A 20,928-nucleotide genomic window follows, 5' to 3' on the forward strand; every position below is an offset into this window, starting at 1 on the left:
GATTTGCTCTTCAATAAATTATACTTGTTAAGGACATTTCTAGGAAGCTGAGATAAAATGGGCAATCATCCCAGTCACATTTGTGCCTCATGGATTCAAGAGGCCAGTCTATGTGGAAGTATCTTTCTCCATGTGACCTCATTAAATGTTTAGTCGCACATTAAAATCTTGAGGAGAAATAGAAAAAAAAAAATAAGTTCCCAATTCTCCTTGTTGGCCGCCTCCGATGGCAGTTTAGGCAACAAGCTCATTAAGTTGCATTGTTTAAAAGTAGTGAACGAGATCTGAGGGACTTTGCTCATTACTGGATCTTTCAGAGGAAGAAGAGGAGAAGCAGAGCGTGCAGAAGGCGGCCGAGTGTTGCCGGCAGATCCTAAACCACGTCAACACAGAGGTGCGAGAGATGGAGAACAAAATGGTAAGAGACAGCCGAGCGGGAGCTCAATGCTTTTCATGGCCTTGCGGATTTCACACCGCGTCATCTTCAGAACTGTAGTGTAATTGCTAAAGAGTGTTGCTTGTGTGTTTTATTGCAATACATTGACTCTTTTGGCTGTAGTTTATGGTGGGGGGGGGGGGTACATTGTTCTTGGGAGGACTGCATATGTAAACTCTGTTCCAGTATGTATGTACCCTTGTCCTCTTCAGTGCGATTACGCTGCTCTCATTTCTACACATGACCTTCATATGTATTCTCTGCAGAAACTCCTGGATTACCAAAAACGTCTTGAAATGTCTAATTTACGACAGAGCAATGATCCCCTGCTCAGCGAGTTCAAGGTAACGGCTAAAATAAATTCTATAATATTACAATTATACATAATGGCATTTTTATTAGTGCTTCTTTCTTGGCAGAACAGACCAGGCGATGGAAAGCCTTGGAAGTGTAACTTTTTTTGGGGGGGGGGGCAGCTTGTGGGTCATTATGTGGCTGCAGTAGACATTCGACTCTGCACCTGTTTGCAGACTGTAGGGTTCCTGTACCCGTCAGCTTGTTGCCTAAACTGCCATGGGAGACGGCCAACAAGGAGAATTTGGAACTTTTATTTTGTCTATTTCTCCTCAAGATTTTAATGTGTGACAAAACATTTAAACACAATGTTGCTTTGTCTTCCAGTACTTGGATATCACTAAGAGAAACCTAATCTACGAGGGATCCCTCACTTGGAGAGTTAGCAAAGACAAGTCTGTTGGTGAGATGCCGGTTTCCTCCGCAGTCTACCCATATCTGTGATATTGTCCAAACTCTTATCCCCTTTGTTTCCGGTTTGTTTTTGTTTTTTTCTAATGATGTCCTTACCGTTAAATATTCTATTTTTTACTTCCAGCTAAAATTCTTTAATGTGCAGTTGTCTCCTTGCTTTACTGCATTGTAATTGGTTTAGTTTAGTCAACCAATCATAAATCGATAAGGATAATGACTGTGTTATGTCTCACGAGAAGTTTTAGCTGAAAGGCAAAAAAATTAGCATTCAGTTAGACTTTGCTTTTCGAAACATTTTAGGAAGTCAGACTCTCTCTCATGCTGCCTGTTCCTCCTTAGATCCTTTACAAAGGTCCGATTGTTATGGCCACCTCTAATCTCTTCCTGATTTCCGTCCATCATTTCCCTTTCTCAGTGTTCTCAACACATTGTTCTCGCTCTGCAGATGTTCTTGCTCTTCTCTTGGACGATATCTTGATACTTCTTCAGAAACAGGACGAGCGTTTGGTCTTAAAGTGTCAAAGTCGAACAATCACCCCAACTCCGGATGGAAAGCTTATGCTGAGCCCCATCATTAAACTGAACATGGCAATGGCTCGGGAGGTGGCTACCGGTAGGTTTCCATGAAAGAGAGTTAATACACTGTTGGCGCCAGACTTGTGGACTGGTCGAAGGAAGTAGCGTCTAAGTTGACCTCGTCCTTTCACCAGAGGTTCTTCTAGGCAAGTCTAGTTGTTTTTGCCAAAGGCAGGATCTTATATATCTGTTTTGATATCTAAATATTAAACAGGGCCCTTCCTATAGTGCCAAATGATCAGTTTTGGAAATAGCCCGTGATTGATTCATTGACCGTCTCAGAACAACGTGCACCTAGATTTGAAGAACACCTCAACAGCTTGTTGTGTTCAGTCTACATGCTGGTCACGTCCGGTTATTGTAAGTAACCTATCGCTTCTGTCCTTCCTTATTCAATATATTGGGTCTCTTGCAGATAACAAAGCCTTCTTTGTCATTTTCAAATGGGAAGACCGAGCACAGATCTATGAACTGGTGGCCCCTACCACGTCGGAGAAAAAAAAGTAAGTTAGTCTGTTACGGACAGATGCTCATAGTTATGGTTGTGAAGGAGGTACCAACAAGTGTGAGTGATACATAGATGTTTGTTAGGAAGTCTAATCACTTATACGATTAACAGTTATTTGCACAGCACTTTACAGAGAATATTTAATCATTCACATCCTGCCCCCGGGGAGCTTACAATCTAGATCAGACCGTACAGACACAGTAGGGTTAATTATGTCATTAGTCCATTAACCTACCAGTATGTCTTTGGACTGTGGGAGGAAACCCGCGCAAGCATGGTGGAGAACATAAGAACTCGACACATATGGCGCTATTATTGTGACTGGGGTATGAAAACGACCCAAAATATAGCAGAGAACGGACAAAGATTTAGCAGACACAACCCATGAGCTTACTAATAGCCTGTGCAGAAGGACAACTTTTTGCCCCTTAAAAAGGAAAATATTTCCTCCCTTGGGTTGAAAGTTTGCCAACCGGTCCCGGGTCCTCCTTACAGAGGAGAATAAATAAGGATAGTTTCTTTATACAACCCATAGGTGGTGCTGCTTGCTTTCTGCTCTTCATAGAACACAAAAGCAGACGCCCGTCCTACGGGTGGTATTCAGTGACTGTTTAGTTGTCATTTGTAACAAATCTTTGACTCGTAGTCCTTTGTTGTTTGTCTGTAACACATGAATTATGCAAGAGTAAACCAGACGGGTGTCTAGAACCAATGACTGGACTGCAGATTTGTTTCATGGTGGTTTTGTATGAAAGCTTGTGTTGTGAACATCTCTTTTCTTACAGCTGGTATTCTCTGATCATTCAAAATACTGGCCCCATGGAGTCGTCTGCTTCTTCCAAACCAAGACCTTCGTATAGCAATCCCCCCATGCTTCCACAGAGCCCCACCTAGTAAGTGCTCTGGTACCTTTGCCCGGTTGAACACTTACTGCTCAGACTTTATCGTTAGTCTATTATTTTTTTTCCCATTGTGCGGTGACCACGGGTAATGATTTGTTTTTCAGTTATAATGACCAGTTACTGACCAGTTCAGAGAATGGCGGTTCCATGAAAGAGACTGTTTCTAAGAATGGTGAGTGACTTTATACTTAGGATCAGGCTGGGTGCGAATGAACCCCCAGTTGCTTGTCTGCTACCTCCGAAAAATAACTTTTATTATGTTTGCTATTTTTATTACGTAGTGAGGTTGAAAAGAAGGTCCATAAATTCTAATTGCATTCATCCAGAGAAAGTCCCCAGTGTGACAATTTAGCTTTCGGTGGTAACCGTCTTCCCGATTTACCACCATTCCGACACCGAGGAGTCCCTACACTTAAACTCTGAATCTGTGAAAAAACGAGTGACATATAAGCATACTTGACTCCATACCGACGCTGTAGATCTCCGATCGGAGCAGGATGCTGACCGCTAGTGATTCCGACTAGTCAGGTGTAAGTCACTAGACTTTGACGTCAATGCGACCTCTATCCCTTTTAATTTAAAGCGGCAATGTCAGGTTAAGTTTTTAAACACTTAACCTGCGGGGTCCTGACATTGCCGGTTTAAATTAAAAGTGATAGAGATCCAATGACGTCAAAGTCTAGTGACGGACACCTGACTAGTCGGAATCACTAGCGGTCAGCATCCTGCTCCGATCGGAGATCTACAGCGTCGGTATGGAGGTAAGTCTGCTTATATTTCACTCGTTTTTTCACAGATTCGGAGTTTAAGTGTAGGTCTCCTCTGTGTTTTGGAATTTTCCACACCGTAAAAATGTACCCAACCCTTTATCTTCACGTGTAGAGGGCAATAAATGCTGACCCCCGAACTTGCAGATTTCTCTTTGTGATTCACCCTCCTCCCGATTGGAGTCTTGCCTCCATTTATTTTCTTAATCACCATAATGATATGTTCACAAAAGGGTTATTTACACACAATCCGGTCTCCGACGTCTAGGCTAGTTAATTACAATGTCATGTTTTTTGAATTCCACCTGCTGGAGCTTACTACATGACATGCCTTGTGACTTCACCCGTGATGACTAATCATAGCATGTCCCCAACTCATCATACAGTTTCCTCTCCTGAATCCTGGTTCTGCTCATCTTGTGTTCACAGAAAAGGAGGAATCCATGGAAGAGGCCCATGAGGGGACCACCGGAGACCAGTCAAACCTTCTGGACCATGACTTTCAGGCCTACAGGTTGAACCGGTACACGAACACAGCGGGCAACATAGCCAGTGACGCATTGGAAGAAGGTAAAGACAAGGGAACAGCATTTTTTTTTTTTTGGGTTGTTAACCTTGGAGGCTAAACTAAAGAGAAATCTGAGTGAATTGGGGTATGTTTCGTTCTCTCAACCCTTCTTCTCCTCTTTAGTGTCGGTGTTGAAGAGGTTGCTAGTACGTAATATCCGCCTGTCTAGAAATCTGGAGGTAGAGTCGCCCTCAAACCTGGACAGTTGGTCTGACTCTCTTCAAGAGGAGGCTGGAGTGTCTCAACCTGCACAAGAGGAGAAGGCCTCCAATGGAGATCAGGAAGGAGAAGACTCTGTCTCGGAATCTGATCGGGAAAACAGAGAACAAGGCGAGAATGGTGAGTGTTGTTTGTGAGCGTGAATGGGCTACTAGACCTATAGCCTGCCCACTGGCGGTAGCCTTTTTGTGAACCATCATTCATGAGCATACAACTCACAAGGAACTAGTGATTGCTTAAGCACAAGGCATGATCTAGTGCTCAAGAAAAAGTTGGTGTTGCCCATAGCCACCAATCCGATTTTGGAGGAGGGGTGGTCTTTTCGTGCAGTTTTAAAAAACAAATCTCAAAGCTACTGTCTGGTTGATCTGTGGAACACAAACTTTTTCCTGTGCACCAGTTGTTCTAAATATCCTTTTCTGTTTCTTTGTAATGAGCGTTTAATTCATTTAACGATCTGACCACAGTTTAGCTCTTGATCATCGTCGGGAGATAGCGGACAACACAAACATTCCGTTCTCTTCTGTCTGCAGGTCGGGATTTGGGAAACAGAGATGTTGGGGACTCTTTATACGCTCCCATTGTATTGTCCCAGGAACAGTCGGAGGAAGTCCGAAGACACATCCTTCTATTGGAGCAAAAAGTCCAACAGCTCAAGGCAAGTGTTTTATACGTGAGAGATGCACCAGTACGACTACTGTGTAATCACCTATATTACTCATTCATCAAATCTGGCTATAAACAGGTGTTAATATAACATCATAGCCATTTAGAATTACAGCAGCACAGATGATTTCAGCTCAGATGGCATGGTCTAGACCAGGTCTGTCCAACCTGCGGCCCTCCAGGTGTTGTGAAACTATAAGTCCCAGCATGCCCTTCTAGCTATCAACATGTTGTCTACGGGCAAAGCATGCTGGGGCTTGTAGTTTCACAACACCTGGAGGGCCGCAGGTTGGACAGGCCTGGTCTAGACCAACCTGTAGCCAATCCCGTACTGTGCATTGGACAGAGGTCAATATGTGCATGCCTCTATTGTTGCCTGTGTATAACATCAATGATATTATCACTTTAAGCTTAATTTTTATAGATCTATGGAATTTCCCTTTAATTGTACTAAATACATGTTTTATTGACTCTTTTTAATATAAAAAAACCTGAAAGTAGTTGCATTTTCTAAGCCAATCCTTGTTGTGACATATTTGTGTATAGGCGCATATAAGGATATGAATAATATTTTCCTAATATCAGGTTGTTTGCATATGTTTCAGGTGCTAGAGGAGGATTACAACCACCTGCAGAGGACAGTCGCCAAATTCAGTATATCTCAGAGCAGTTTCACATGAAACGGGTAAGCCCCCGCGTGCACTCACTATAACGTCTGCGAACAGCGCCGGTGGCAGAACGCGATGGTTTGTGGGTCTTGTGATTGCAATTCGAGCCATGTAGAACATTTATGCAAATTTGGGCAGATGTGGTTATTTTGCTAGTACAGTTTACACAAGGAAAGCAAAAACTCAATTGGTTGCTGTGAGTTACAGCATCATTTATCCTCTGCACCATTCTGTATAAATGATTTTCCTTGTAATAAAGTTAGAGGCATGAACGTTCTTTCCCACTACTTCTCCATCTTTCCTCCCCAGGGATATAGTGTAGTGTACAACTCACATTTACAGTTGTTTAAGCCCAACTGAGCGGAGTGTATGGTGCCCAAGCTCTGGGGTCTGCTAGACGAATTCTCTGTGGGGCCCAGCAATGTCTAGTTATATGATGCTTTTATTATCTCTAAATCGGTCAGCAACCTGATTAATGAAAACCTCATTTACATTTTAAATGATGCATGTTCGTTTTCCAAAAATGTGGCCTCCTTGATTGTCGAGTGATTTCTTTTGTTCACGTAACACCGATATTCTGAGCAATTGCCATCCAGGAACCACTTGACAACAAAATCTGGGCTTCCCAGAGGGAGCAGTACTATCTGGCTGTGCTGTGTTTATATTTTTGCCTTCAAAAAATGATCGGTGTTTAAACGTTGTCCTTAGGTGTTCTTTTTATAAAAGAATCACTCTCTAATATGCAATGTATCCAATCAGCAATAAATAACAAACGTTCATATACATTACTCTTAGGGGGGTATTCAATTGTCAGCGAGGTTTTTTATTTTACCGCGTTAAGTAATTTTAACGCTGTTTTTATCATTTTCGAGCAGGTTAACTTTACCCGCAATTCAATTCCATTTTTAACGCTATGGTTTTTTTTCATGAAACGGTCCTCTCGCGCTCCAGTAGAAGGTCTATTGAAAGTATAGGTTGTGCGAGAGGCAGCCGCGTTAAATGCTATTTAATTGTTTTTTAAAGTGGCCCGTTAAACAGGTTGATATGCTGTTTTATCCCGCACCTCTTTGGGGTGTGATAAAAATAAAAAATCTAAGAAAAGTATTTGAAATCATGTAATAATGAAAAATAAAAAGATAAAACATGTTTATCATTAATGCATAACATGTAAAAGTACATTTTCTTATGAAAAATTAATGGAAAAAAAAATTTAAATCACTAATTATATTTATGTATGTTTTTGGTACAAATATGAATGTAGTGAAGTGTTTTGACATGATAAAGATGATTTTATGGTAAAAAATGGTTCAATAAAAAAATATGCTAAAGAAAGTACTGTAATGTAGATATTATCAATGTTATGCAATCTAATGTATGTAAATGTATGCAAAACCATTTTTTTGTGTTATACATGACCGCGTTAAAACTCCCCTTCACTCCCCTAAAATCTCGCAAACACAGTTGTAAACGTGCAGGGGCAGCGTTCCCTCTTTTTCAATTGAATTGCACGAGTTTTACCGCTGCGCGAACTCAAAACGGTCGCTATAGCAGTTAAAAACTCATGGGTGATTTTTGTTTTCTTCAACGCTGCGGGGGGAAAAAAAAACTTGCAGACAATTAAATACCCCCCTTAGTGTCTAAACTTAAAATACTTTTTTGTAAGTGGAGTTGGCCTATAAAATGCTCTAAATAGTGTGAAATTTTAATCCTGTCGAAAGCATTTGCTTGCTATTCATAAACATACCTACAGTAAATGAAATACTGGCATTTGCTATTGTCGAGCTGAATTGGATCCCTAATGGGGTGCCAATATTAATAATATACACTAGAACACAACAATTGAAGATTCCTGTTTTCCTGTATTATACAAAGCAAGTGATTATTACATATCGGATTTCTACAGCTCATTACATTGTGTGTTTTTTCGTCTTCAGGCCACGTCTTGAGTTAAAGACCCCTCTCATCGCTCCAGCGCGTGGCGGACCCCGTCGAGAAAGCCCGCGACTGAACGTCTGTAGCTCTTCTGCTTGTCCACTGCTGGGGGAAGGACAGTTGTCAGGGTGGGATTTGTGGGACTACAAGGACAGCCGGTCATAGGATGCAGGCGTGTGGGCTGCCTCTTATCATTACAGGGACCCTATCTTATTTTCGTTGGATGACACAAAAGTGCCTTTTTTGCTTTTTATATATTTTTTTTTTCCAGGGACCGTGGGAGGGCTGCTGAATTCTCTATATATATATTCTGTAATCTGTTTTTTTTAAAAAAAATATATATATCGGATATAGAGATTCTTTTTGTAGCTGTACAGTAAAATTAACTTTGCTTATTAGAAAAAAAAAGAGTGGTCTTTCAGTGCGATTTCCCCACATTTATAAACCCCCCTCAAACCAGAGTCTGTATTTGTCTGTGTAGAGAGATGGGAACATTAATTTTTCATTTTGTATTAGATGCCTGGATCAGAGTGGGTATAGAAAGAAGAGCGTTCTTGGATTTTAAGGGTTAACTTAGTTTGATGACGAAGGTGCAACGTGGCACGTTTTGGTAGCGGGCGGTTGAAGATGATGGTGTAACATTGATAGAGAGGAATAAGTTAATCAGTGGATAAAACTGGGGGTGATCAGTCCCCAATCCAGATTTTGGTTCATTATAGAACTAAGTGATATGTTTTCTAATAGTAAATAGATGTCCTTTGTGTCTACTCTGTGTTTTTAGGAATTTAATGACGCGTCGCTTGTGTTATTGGCAATGGGTAAAGCCTCTTAAGTCAGCGGTTTGTATCCCGATCTGTGTTAGAGAGTTAGTATTTTGTATCCCTGCTTTTATGTAATGATTTGTTCCGGCGTCTTTGACTGGTAACTGTCACCCTCTGGTTTTAGGACATTAAACAAACCAAAGTCTTCGGTATAAGAATAGGTGTTGGATATGTCAGCGATCGTGTTGTACGTGTGTAATACAGGTGGTCTAGGAATGTGTGGTTTCTGAAGGTTTCGGAGAATGTTTAGACTCATTGTCATCCGGGCATCCGCTCTATAACAAATAATGATTTCTCTGTGCTAATGGCTTGCACCCTCTGCCAAGTAAATACCCCTGTTTGGGGTGCAAACATTGCATAAGAGCAAACCTGGTGGGGGGGGGGAGGGGAACCTGCGGCTCTATAGCCCAGGTAGAGCTACATCCTCAGCATGCCTCTAGCCTTCACTTGGCAGTGTAACGCTGGGACTTGTTGTTCCATCCCCTCAGCTGAGTCACAAATTGTCTACCTCTCCTATAGAGGAACTGTAAAATCGCTGTACAGAGATCTGCAAAAGGGTAGTCATTATATATATGTATTTTTAGCCCAATGTGGCTTTCTATTCATTTTGGTTATTTAAATATATATATATATATATAATATATATTAAAGCTTTGGGGTTTTACTCTTTGTTTTGTATTTTATTTTGGGAGGTGTGTGGGGAAGGATGATATTCCTATGATATGTTTTTTCTCAATCCATGCCAAAGAACTTTTTTTCCTTTTTTTTATTTTTTTATTTTCATTTTTTTGCGCTGTGTGCGCCTCTCGTCTGTTCTCCTTCGCTACAGGTCACAGACCCCACCTCCCCTCCCCCAAAGCAGTTCAGGGACAAGAATCAAGAGAAACGTTTGTTTTCTTTTTCTTTATTGCTTAGTTGTGGGGGGATCCTCCGACCCTTCCTTTGTGTTCACAGATTAAAAAAAAAACAAAAAAACACACCTGCAGTTTTTCACGATTTTTTTTTTCTTTTTTCCCCCCATCACCCCCCGTCCGAAAAAGGTACCACATACATCTTGACAGAATGGAGGATTGGGTGTTCAGACACGCACACACATACGATAAACTGTATATGGTACACGGGTCACGCACAAGAAACCATTGTAGGCAAAGTTGCCTGTGTCGACTTTGCAGATTGCGTGTACATTGAAATAGCCCCTGTGCACCTTCATTCAAACAATATGGGGCTACTAGGCAGCTCTATTGGGCTTATTTAATAACCTGATGTACTAGTCACCTTATGAGTGAGCAACCAATCAGATTACAGCTATCCTTTTATTAGTAGTTTTTATAGAATGAACGCTAAACTCAAACTAGTCGCTATGGGTTACAGCCCGTGCGTCTTTGCTACACCATGTTTTCAAATAATAATTGATGTGTTCATGGGGGATAAAGGCAGGAAGACACTTTAAACACACATTGTGTTCCATTAATACATTAATAAAACACAGGAACATTGTGTACACGTCAGTGTCTGTGTTTAAAGGAAATTGCTGTATTAATGTTGGCGGTGGTCTTTTTCTTTAACTTTTAAATACTGTAAGATCCACAGAAATTGTTTTTTGTTGGATCATTTCAAGTGTAAGCTGGGTAAGTTAGTAACAAGTTAAAACCTTTTTTTAATTCGAGCGATTGAGAGGATGATAAAAATGACTGCTAATCGTTATTTTATTCTGCTGCCTTCTGGTGGGAATAGAGAGCATCCTAAAGCTGTTTTAACAGATCGACTTGTCTGCTGGATAATTCAGTGGATTTCTCTTCGATTTGTGCTTACAATTAACCCTTACTGATGTAGAGAAGCTGATAACTTTGTGTTTTTTAAAGCAACGGAAAAAATGAATAACATAGTTATATATACATCGTGTCATAACCTGAGGATGTGAATAGAGATAGAGATGGTCTTTTATTATGTAAATGTTTACATTTCAGACTCCCACCAACAGGGGGCCAATGGTCGCTTCTAAATCCTAAAACTACTTCAATATTTTATCTTTGAACTTGATGGAACGGATAGGAATAAGAGATATTTAAATAACATTTTAGAATCCTCTTGAAAGCACTGACAATATGTGTCTACATCTAAGCTTCCTCTGCACAGAATATATCTAGATTTTGGGGTAGGATTGTGGCGTGCAAATAAAGAGAATTTGAAGTATTTCAATAGAAAAATAAAAACTTTAACCCCTTTCCGACCAGAGGAAAGCTGCTCAGCACGGTTCCAGCACAAGAGAAGGTGGGGGACACCTTCATTAAGCCACTTCGGAGGTTGGTATTTTGTGGATCCAATTATTTAGATATTAACTCTATCCTCACACTGTGTGTGTCATCCCAGGGACCTCTACAGAGCAGCCACAATGTAATGACCTGGCTAATTTGGTTTATTTTTATGTGCAAAGCGCTTCTGTCTTTTGACCATCGTTGCTGCGCGTTCCACTGTTGTGATGTCATTCTGTGAGTGGGCGTGGCCACTTTGTGAAGTACACACACACAGACTGCCGGACGGATCACATGAGTGCGTTTTATCACCCCTAAATACAAATAAGAATGTATGTAAAGAGAATGTATTTTCTTGTATATCTACAGATATGCATCTATGTACTTTTGTTAAAGGGGCAGCCCTGCTGGTAATAAGAGCCAAAGACAGCTAGGCAACTACCGCGTCTGTCACGTTATAAATACACCCCCAGCGTACTCTGAATAGCAATCTTCCCTCATCCCTCTTAGGTGAATATTAGTTTTCTCTTCCAGCTACAAGTAACTTTGTTTTTCTCCTATATTTTCTTTTGTCTTGTTATGTCTGCTCCTTGAGCATTCTCAGAACAATAGAAGTGGCAGATAAAGTACTGAAATGATCGATTATATTGGTCACCTATGCCTTGGGCCAGTGGTATTATTTGTAGTTCAGTACCGTTTTTTGTTTTTTTTAAAAGGTACCTATCTACTCTCCTGGAATGTTCAGGAGCCTCCCGAATTTCGAGGAGTTCTCCTTTATACTCCTGGGAGAGTAGGCCAACCTCCCGGATTCTCTATCACTTCCTTCGTAAGTTGGTGGGACCTTGATGATGTGATTCGGAGTGAATCTTGTCATCACGGTCCTTTCCCCACCTTCATGATAGTGCAGAATGCGTTGTGCTCAGCGGCGACGGATCCAGCGCGTCGGCACAGTCCCACATTTGCCCCTTGGACCTCCCCTCGGGATCTTCTAGAAGCGATGTCCAAAAACTAGGCAACTATAACCTGATAGTGGAAGCAGCCGTTTATGAGCGTGCTGCCAAAATCGGGGCCTTGTACATATCGGTCACAAAGTCTCTCAGTGATGATGCAGCTTCCTCATGTCCTGATAGATAACATTCTCATGAATTGCTGAGAAGACAGTAGGTCGACAACACGTCCTCTTTCAGCACTGACATTAACCCTTTACAGCTAGGCAAGTAAGTTTGAAAATGATTACATCTTTGTCTTGTGTGTGAAGTCAGGTAGTCACCATTACAAATAATGGAATTATATTGGCACTTTATGAATAATTGATGATGCAAATCGACAACCTTAAGAATTGGAGAGTGGACCCTTTAAATACTGCTCTTACAATGAATGTATGGTTACCAAAGGGTTAAAATTTTTTTGTTTGCACATTCCCATACAAGTGGCTTCTGGGATGAAGGAGTTGGCAGAACACACAGCTTGTCCCCTATATATCCATATAGTTATATATTTATATATATATTTATAATTTGTACATTTTAGTTATAGTTTCTGTGTAGGTCTAACTGAGAGGAGCAGTCGGCTTTTCTGCGGCTATTTTGGCAGCTGTAGCTTTGGGTCGTTCGTCCTCTATTTTGCTCCTTCCGACCGAAGCTCCCGGGCAGGGTGGGGTGTAGACGCAGCCCTCCGCCTCAGAACTGCAGTCGCTTACGTCCGTAATTTCCAGGTCGGAGTCAGACTCTGGCTCCTGCTTCCTTTCGGGCTGTTCTACTCTGTCTCTTCTCACTGCCCCAGCAGCTCCTAGTTCTCCACTTCCTCTTACGGGCAACGGGTGAGAATTTAGGCTGGTGCAGAGCCTCTGGGGTATGCCCTGCAGGAGGCTGGCAGGCCTGTCCATGGACTCCCCTGGAAGCAGGGAGATGGGAGGAGGAAGTTGGGTGAGAGAACTGGGGTAGAAGTGTGGTGGGTAGAGGGAGGGGGGCAGCTTGGAACCGGTTAAGGGGAAAGTGCTGGAGAGGTATGGGTTAAACCCCCATGGGTAATCGTGAAATGGGGAGTTGCGGTTGTATGGGGGCAATAAAGCTGTAGGTTTAGTGTAACCAGAACCTGGAAAACAAAATGGAAATCAGTCAGTAGAGATTGATACAATTTTATAGAACATTTATAATAACCAATCGGAAACTAGCTTCCATTAATTAAACTGCACAAGGCTGACAAAACGCATTATCTGATTGGCTCCTATATGGGCCATGTTCCTTTTTTATTTGTCTTCTCCAAGAATGCATTGTTTTATCTTCATACTGTATAATAAGTAGTATTCTAACAGCTCTGCTGTGATCTCTGAAGTGGATAGAGTTGTATACAGAGCAATGTTTTAACAACCCTGTTACAGAGGCACAAACAAGGCACAAAAGCTTCTGTGTTTAGATCGTACCGGTGTTCAGGAACGGGAAAGCGGCTTCAAGGCGAAGTTTTTCTGTGTCGGGAGCAGAAAGAGGGCGATCCAACAATGTAGGGCGATCGGTCGTAGAAAAGAGAGATTGTAAAGCCTGCGAAGAGAGATCCAGGTCATCAGTACTAACACAACTCATCCTCCAGCAGTTACTATCATGCCATGAAAGCAGTCTGACATTTCCTGTTGTATATATGTACTTATCTATATTAATAGAGGAACCTGCCTTAATCATCCTTGATATTCTAGATGCCTGAGTATAAGACGCACCTCGTGAAACAGGATTGTGAGGAAATGTCTGTGGCCTGCTCAGTAATCAGGGATCAGTCAGGATATTGTGGTTGTATAAGAGCTGTATTACCAGTAAGTGCCCCAGTCTGACCCACAGTGACTAATTATAGCAACCTCTAATCTGCAAATCTAAACTGGCGGCAGTGCTCCTCACCCTACCCCCCTGTCCTATCTATAAACCAGAAGTTCAGGATTTTGGACCCCAATCCCAGTGGACCCATCAGTCCATTTTGGCTAATGCCTCATGTCTTTACAAGTAAGCAAGGTGATTGGACATTGCAAGTCACGTGTGGATGACAAGTAATGTTTGCAAACAACATGTAACCAGGTGACTACGGAGCATGGAGTATTTAAATTATAGCAAAATTGTGTAAGTGGCGACTCCTTATGGGTACTACCCGACGCGTTTCATTACACAACTTTAGTTGTGTAACGAAATGCGTAGGGTAGTCTCTCGCACGATGTAACCATTCATTGTACAGACTGTCTACTTGTCAAACTTGCGGTGATGCCACATCCGGTCCGATCCGGAACACAGGGAGGCGGTCTTCAGTGTCCATTTATGTGTGTTTGGCATCGTGGTTAGCATTGCTTTCTCACATTTACGGGGTCATGAGTTTGACTTCAACCAGAAACCTATCTGTGTGCAGTTTGTATTTTCTCCCCCTGTGTACATGGATTTACTCTTGGTGCTCCGGTTCCAGTCCAGGAACATAATGCTGGGTCAGCAGTAAATTAACCTTAATGTGTGCTTGTGAATTTAGACTGTAAGCTCCAAGGAAGCAGGGACTGATGTCCTATTCTCTGCATGCTATGACGCGCTAGATACGTAAACAGTAATACTACTCTTGCTATATAGTACTGAAACAGGAAATTATAGCGTTACATTTAATATCGCTGCCATTGCGGGGGATTTGCTCCTACCTCAGGAGTGAATGGGTCGTGGGGGTGGGCCCCAGAAAAGGGGCTCTGCCCAAGTAGTAGTGAGGAGTTTGCCATGTCCAGCAGGGGGTAGTTGACCAGTACAACTTTACTGAAGTTAAACTTGTACGTAAAACGCTTCCCTTTAGTCTTGTGCAGAATCCTCTTGTTGTAGTAATACCTAGATGAAAAAAAATAACAGAATATATTTATCAATATTGCCATAGGTAGCCTTCACCTATCAGAATCAATCAATGACCGGTGTCAATATATGTCACCTTAACGGATGTCCAGGTCTTGTACAGGTATTGATTTAGACCAATCCTGTTTGATCCATATCATGTACAAGGGTTTGCGGACCAAATTCCTGTATTGAAACCATTCCAGATACAACATCGATGGAATGAATCCAACCTCCTAAGAAAGGCCTCAGACAATGTATGGTAATGATAGCTAAGACAAATGTCCCATCTACCTTTTAACGATCCATGATTAGGACAGATCGGGGTTTATCCCATATCTGTTTACCCAGCTGACCTTGCAATATTTAACTTATGACACCCCCCCCCCTTCTTGGTCTCCACAATCCATTGTTTGGTTTGCTAAAATGAAGAGTAGAGGAAAAGGAATCGGAGAACATTGGGTTAAAAATTTAAGGGAGAGGTGAAAATTACAGCACAGTGAGTAGTGACGAGATATTTACCTGAGGCAGAAAATCTACAGAGATTACAATTGCAGCTACACCTATGCAAAGTGGCCTTCTGGGTGTCAAACAAAAAAAATACAGTTGGAGGAAGCTATTATTTATTATGTTAATTTGGGTGTCTGAATTATAGGAAAATGAGCATTGTGAGTTCAACATTTTGGATGGAAAACGGGAGTATCTCGAATAGAACAGGACACGTTGGAACTCTAGGTATGAACATGCTGCTCACCCTGAGATCTGTCTTTATGCCTCATCTATACCCCAGTACTGTTACCACCTAGTAATGACGTATAGCCCTCTGTTTACTAACCTTTCTCTTAACATACTGTGTCTGCGCTCCTTGCTCTGTCCGTACGCCCCCTCTCCCCACCAACTAAATGGGCTATAAATGACAGAGCAGCTTCCTGCTACTTCTAAAGTGCATTATTTTATTCGTCATGTGTTCTGATGGATTTATGGCAATCAGTGGGTGCCTCAAGGTAAGGATTAACCCCACCCTTTCACTCACCTGCTATGAACTTCTAAATTGATTGAGCAACTTCCACTTCTGTTTTGTTTGTCTGAGAGTCATGTTGGTGTCAGTAGCTGAGGGGGAGTGCTGGCGCTGTATTGCCATTTGGAGGAGTTTTGGGGTATTTCTTGGTAAGTTATCTCTCAATTTAAAAACACTTAGATGTATGGCTCTAAAATAGTTTAGAGTTAGGACCACCTTATTAGCAGAAGTGGTGGGTGGCTTTGCACACCTTTGCAAATGTGTGCAGCTGAGATTTCTGCATTTTTATGTACAAATAAAATTAGCAACTCCTTTGCTGGTTATAGCAGTGTGTTGGGGGATATTTCTCTGTGTTTGTTCCTTGCGGGATTTACACCTGTTCAAAGAATTGGGAGTACCTTCTAGTACGATTAGATCGTCTTGTTTCCAAATCACAGTGACTACCTTCACTTCATTAATTAAACCCAACATGATTACTTTCATTGTTGAGATTAAGACCAGTTTACTAGTGATAGCTCAATGTGGTTGGCTTATCTATACCTTTGCAAACTGCACCACTAAGATCCCTGCAATGAATTCTAGTGAAGCTTCTATTATCTAAGGTAAATCATGAAAACAATTCATCAACGGTTGAACACTGCCAGATTTTGGACTGCTCCAGGAACCCAAATCATCTCTGCAACAAAAAATGCATTCACCAGAGACTACTTGACATGTGATATTGCTAAAAAGTGACATGCGGAAATGTGGTTTGTAATTCTATAAAAAGAGTAAAAAAAATAAATAAATAACTGAGCAGGTATATGTTATAAAAATTAAGTTTCCATGCTCAGAGCATTGTGGATTGAAACGGAAATGAGATTTGAAAGATGATTTGCTAACAAGCAAACTTGTCCCAACATTGAGTAGACGTTGCTGAGCTGAACTACAAGAGATTCGCTCCTCTCTAGATGCACTAGGAACCTGTGTAATAAATCATCACAAAACCATATATTTAAAGAAAAATAAAATGTACATCTAGACCTACATACACAGACCTACCACTCTCCTCTCCAGAGAGACTCTGCGGGCTTCACAGGGCAAACATATCACCCTAGTGTTAGGCGAGAGAAGCTTTTTGAAATTAAATGTCAAAAGTAATTTTTCGGCAAAGGGATGAGGAACCCCCTCCTCGTTTCACCCACGAGCCCCCCAGAGACTGTCTGGGCTTGAACCACGTATGAGCATTCCAGGCTCACTGAGGAACACAGCTAGCCGATATAGTGGATATATTTTCTATCAGAATTGGGGAACGTATGGCTTCAGAAACAAATTTTATTATCTCTGTTCCCTGTCTATATTTTGACGTTTTCACTCTAACCTATCTTTTCCACTTCTTAATGGCCTGGTACGGTATTCTAAGGAGCTGCTAACTGAGCAGTTAATGATGCATTAATTCTGTTCGAATGAGTAGAATTTAATCCATAATTGCGAGCTAATCCTGGCCTTGGTTTCTCTCCGGTGTCTACATCTTTCTTTGTAACTTTCCTAAGGGTGCTTAATTTATTGACTGGAAGTCCAGCTAATCGCACTCTCCAAAGTATTGCAGATATTTTTCCATAGCGAATGATCAGTCACTAAGACGTCCAGAGTTTGTGGAGATCTTCACGAAGGATCACAGCGACTGACTGCTTTACCTCTCAAACAGTTGTGTCGAAGTTAATAGCTCTAAAACGCCAGCCTTTGAGCTGGATAAGTGAGCGCAAGGCAACATTTAGGTCTGAACTTAAGAGTGCATTCAGTAAGCACATCTGTTTCATTGTCTGTCCCCTTAACTGGAGCTAGTTTGTTGGCCAACTTGACAGATTGGCACAAAACTATAAATTTGAGAACTGGTCCCCCCCTACTTTGGCGCCTATTCCGATCCCTGCTCTATAGTCTCACTCAAAGCCTAATTTCCCTGTTGCATTTATTAATACAATTTATTTTATTTTAGTAAAATTCAAATAATTTATTCTGCAGAAAGAATCTTCATTTTCTACGTATTTGCATGTTCCAATGTAAATAGTATCTGTGGATAGTGACAGAATAAGGACACCCAGTTGCTAAATTACTGCATGTATGGTATTAACAAACAATAGTTTTTGTTGAGTAAAGCAAAATGCCCTGCACTCAGTGTTTTGTTTTTTTTTGTTTGTTTTTTTTATAAATTGCCTACAAATAGAGAAAATCCCAGAGATCATCAAATTGAGGTGCTTACTGAGCCTTTAACGAGTATATTTGTTTTTTTCATTTGTTAGCAAAGTCAACTTGGAAACTTGGTTTCATGTATGTTGGCACCCTTTCTTGGAGTTCTGCTCTATACCTGCAAAATATCCCTATTTTTAACACAATGGACAAGTTTACTGCTCTTACTGTAAAGAACCCTACATGTTACTTCGGGAGAAATTACTTTTCCCTCTAACCAAAGTCTTTCTTTGGTAGAAGCTTAATGGTGTAGTCATAATGGTTAAACGGATATTTTGATAAAGAATAACAGGATTCTCTTATATGTCCTATAATTTAAGTAAAATCAAACAATATGAATAGGCTTTTCTTTATAATTAATATCCTCTATTGACATGAGTTGATTTTGTTATCACCGTGTAAGTCTCTGTTCATTAGCTATAACGTTAAAATAATGTTTGTACTTTTATAGATAAATGTTATCTTTTTGTCCTCGGATCCTACCTGAGTGCCCGGCTCAGCTTGTCATAGTTCATGTGGGGTTTGCACTTCCGTATGCCCCACAACCGCGCCACCTCGTCTGGGTCCTTGATGACGAACTCCCCGTAGTCCCCCTGCCAGGCGATGACATCGTGATATTCCTCTTTCTGAAGAAGCTCTAGAATAAAGTGCCAGAGCTGGATCTGTCTGGATCCCGGGCTGGACTCTGGCTTATAGGCCCAGTCAGGAAATGCAAACCCTGAAATAAGAAGAGTCATATATGATTGTTAGCTCTTTGGTGCAGAAATGTGCCCTTGTCTACAGGGGAGCGGGCTGACAGCAAGGCACAGAAGCCATTTATAAGGATCATTGCCCCAATGTGTCTGTGTTGTTATTGCCCATAAAACTGTGCCCAACTGTATTCTACTATAGTACCATAGGGTTAAGGGTTGGGCCACCAAGTGATATTATTATCCAAGGTTAGTCCCCTTAATTTCACTCTAAGGGGTAGATTTATCCAACCTTCTAAAAAGGAAAAGTGGGGGTATTGTCCATAACAACCAATCGGATTGCAGCTATCAGTGTTCTAGAATGTAAATGATAGCTAGAATCTGGTTGCTATGGGCAACACCTCCAACGTTCCGTTTTAGAAGGTTGGATAAATCTACCCCTAAGACATTTACTCACAATGTGGACACAAATTAACGGAATGAGTACAAATCAGTTCCTATATCTGTTTAGCCTTATGTGGGACCTAAAAGAAAATATTGGGTGGATGATGTGACCTAAGTAGATGTTTCCTCCAATGGGTGTCTCTGTTTTTTTTTCATTTGAAGATTTGAGGCAATGCTTACTGTCAGCGTGTAATACAGGACCAATCACAGACTGCACTTTGCTTGGTTTGGATTATTTAAATTAACTCGTCTCCCACATTCTTTGAAGTAATGCTTCCATGCTAACATACTAATGTAGATTTAAAGTATGAGCATTAAATTTAAATACTTCCATAGATCCAACTATATCCAATGCCTAAGGTGATCCAGTATAAAATTATTACTTCTAATGTTCACAAATTTATATTTAACAGCTTCCATACCTTCAATGAAAATGACTTCTTTAAAAATCCATATAATTCACATATATTCATACATGTGAAAGTAGCCTACGGCTTTCCTGATGATCTCTCTTAAAGTGGGAGGTCATGATGGCAAAGTTTTCTATTTTTAAGAATGATATTTAGATAAGTACAAAGATGTTCATACTAATTGAACATTTTGTTTTATTAAAGCCAGTGACTATGGAAGTGGGGTGTATTTTTCCAAAAATATGGCAACGTGTAGTGAACAACCTGTAAATTATTCTGAGACTAAAGAGAGATCTTTTGAAGTTGAAGGAATATCATGATAATATAGTTTACCTGACTGTATAGCAAATATTCCAAAAATTCCAGGTGTTTAACATTGTAGACCGCCTTGACTACTGTAGCTAAAAGCAAATTATTTCCTTAATGTTGTGTACAGCAGTTGACCTACAGATGGGAACTTATTGCCTTCATGCACTTTCCATCTGTTGACCTATAATACATGAAGCTATGGCCTCCATGCAGTGTTCATCTCTTGACCTACAGATGGAAAGCCATGGTCAATATATGGTGTACATCCATTGACCTATTGATAGGAAGCTATGGCCTCCATGCAGTGTTCATCTCTTGACCTACAGATGGAAAGCCATGGTCAATATATGGTGTACAGTAGTTGACCTATTGATAGGAAGCTATGGTCCCCATGCAGTGTACATCCATTGACCTACACATAGGAAGCTATAGCCTCTGTGCAGTGTACATCCACTGACCTACACATAGGAAGCTGTGGCCTCTGTGCAGTGTACATCCATTGACCTACACATGGGAAGCTATGGCCTCCGTGCAGTGTACATCCATTGACCTACACATAGGAAGCTATGGCCTCAATGCAGTGTACATCCACTGACCTACACAGTCACATAGGAAGCTAGGGGGAAGCTATGGCCTCCATGCAGTGTACATCCATTGACCTACATATAGGAAGCTATGGCCTCCGTGCAGTGTACATCCACTGACCTACACATGGGAAGCTATGGCCTCCTTGCAGTGTACATCCACTAACCTACCCATGGGAAGCTATGGCCTCTGTGCAGTGTACATCCATTGACCTACACATAGGAAGCTATGGCCTCCGTGCAGTGTACATCCATTGACCTACATATAGGAAACTATGGCCTCCGTGCAGTGTACAACCACTGACCTACATATAGGAAGCTATGGCCTCCGT

The 20,928-nt window shown here is 41.2% G+C and overlaps 2 protein-coding genes across 8 annotated transcripts in view; one reads left to right on the forward strand and one right to left on the reverse strand.

Moving 5' to 3' along the window:
- ARHGEF1 (Rho guanine nucleotide exchange factor 1) overlaps positions 1-9,500 on the forward strand; it is a 60,083-nt gene extending 50,583 nt beyond the window's left edge. For all 7 annotated transcript variants that reach the window (XM_075191131.1, XM_075191129.1, XM_075191132.1 and 4 more), the window contains 12 exons: positions 318-418; positions 703-780; positions 1,118-1,193; positions 1,650-1,817; positions 2,196-2,283; positions 3,074-3,181; positions 3,295-3,362; positions 4,387-4,527; positions 4,649-4,864; positions 5,278-5,402; positions 6,016-6,095; positions 8,013-9,500. In XM_075191131.1, coding sequence (XP_075047232.1) covers positions 318-418; positions 703-780; positions 1,118-1,193; positions 1,650-1,817; positions 2,196-2,283; positions 3,074-3,181; positions 3,295-3,362; positions 4,387-4,527; positions 4,649-4,864; positions 5,278-5,402; positions 6,016-6,090 — 1,244 coding nt within the window. In that variant the 3' untranslated portion in view covers positions 6,091-6,095; positions 8,013-9,500. The remainder of the gene's footprint in view (positions 1-317; positions 419-702; positions 781-1,117; positions 1,194-1,649; positions 1,818-2,195; positions 2,284-3,073; positions 3,182-3,294; positions 3,363-4,386; positions 4,528-4,648; positions 4,865-5,277; positions 5,403-6,015; positions 6,096-8,012) is intronic.
- Positions 9,501-9,726: 226 nt separating this feature from the next.
- The window catches only part of ERFL (ETS repressor factor like), a 46,036-nt gene continuing 34,834 nt past the window's right edge, over positions 9,727-20,928 (reverse strand). The window contains exons 3-6 of the mRNA XM_075191136.1: positions 18,644-18,878; positions 14,739-14,916; positions 13,506-13,620; positions 9,727-13,177 (exon numbers count right to left, since the gene is read on the reverse strand). Coding sequence (XP_075047237.1) covers positions 12,633-13,177; positions 13,506-13,620; positions 14,739-14,916; positions 18,644-18,878 — 1,073 coding nt within the window. The 3' untranslated portion in view covers positions 9,727-12,632. The remainder of the gene's footprint in view (positions 13,178-13,505; positions 13,621-14,738; positions 14,917-18,643; positions 18,879-20,928) is intronic.

This window comes from Mixophyes fleayi, chromosome 11, assembly GCF_038048845.1.
Source record: "Mixophyes fleayi isolate aMixFle1 chromosome 11, aMixFle1.hap1, whole genome shotgun sequence".
NCBI lineage: Eukaryota > Metazoa > Chordata > Amphibia > Anura > Limnodynastidae > Mixophyes > Mixophyes fleayi.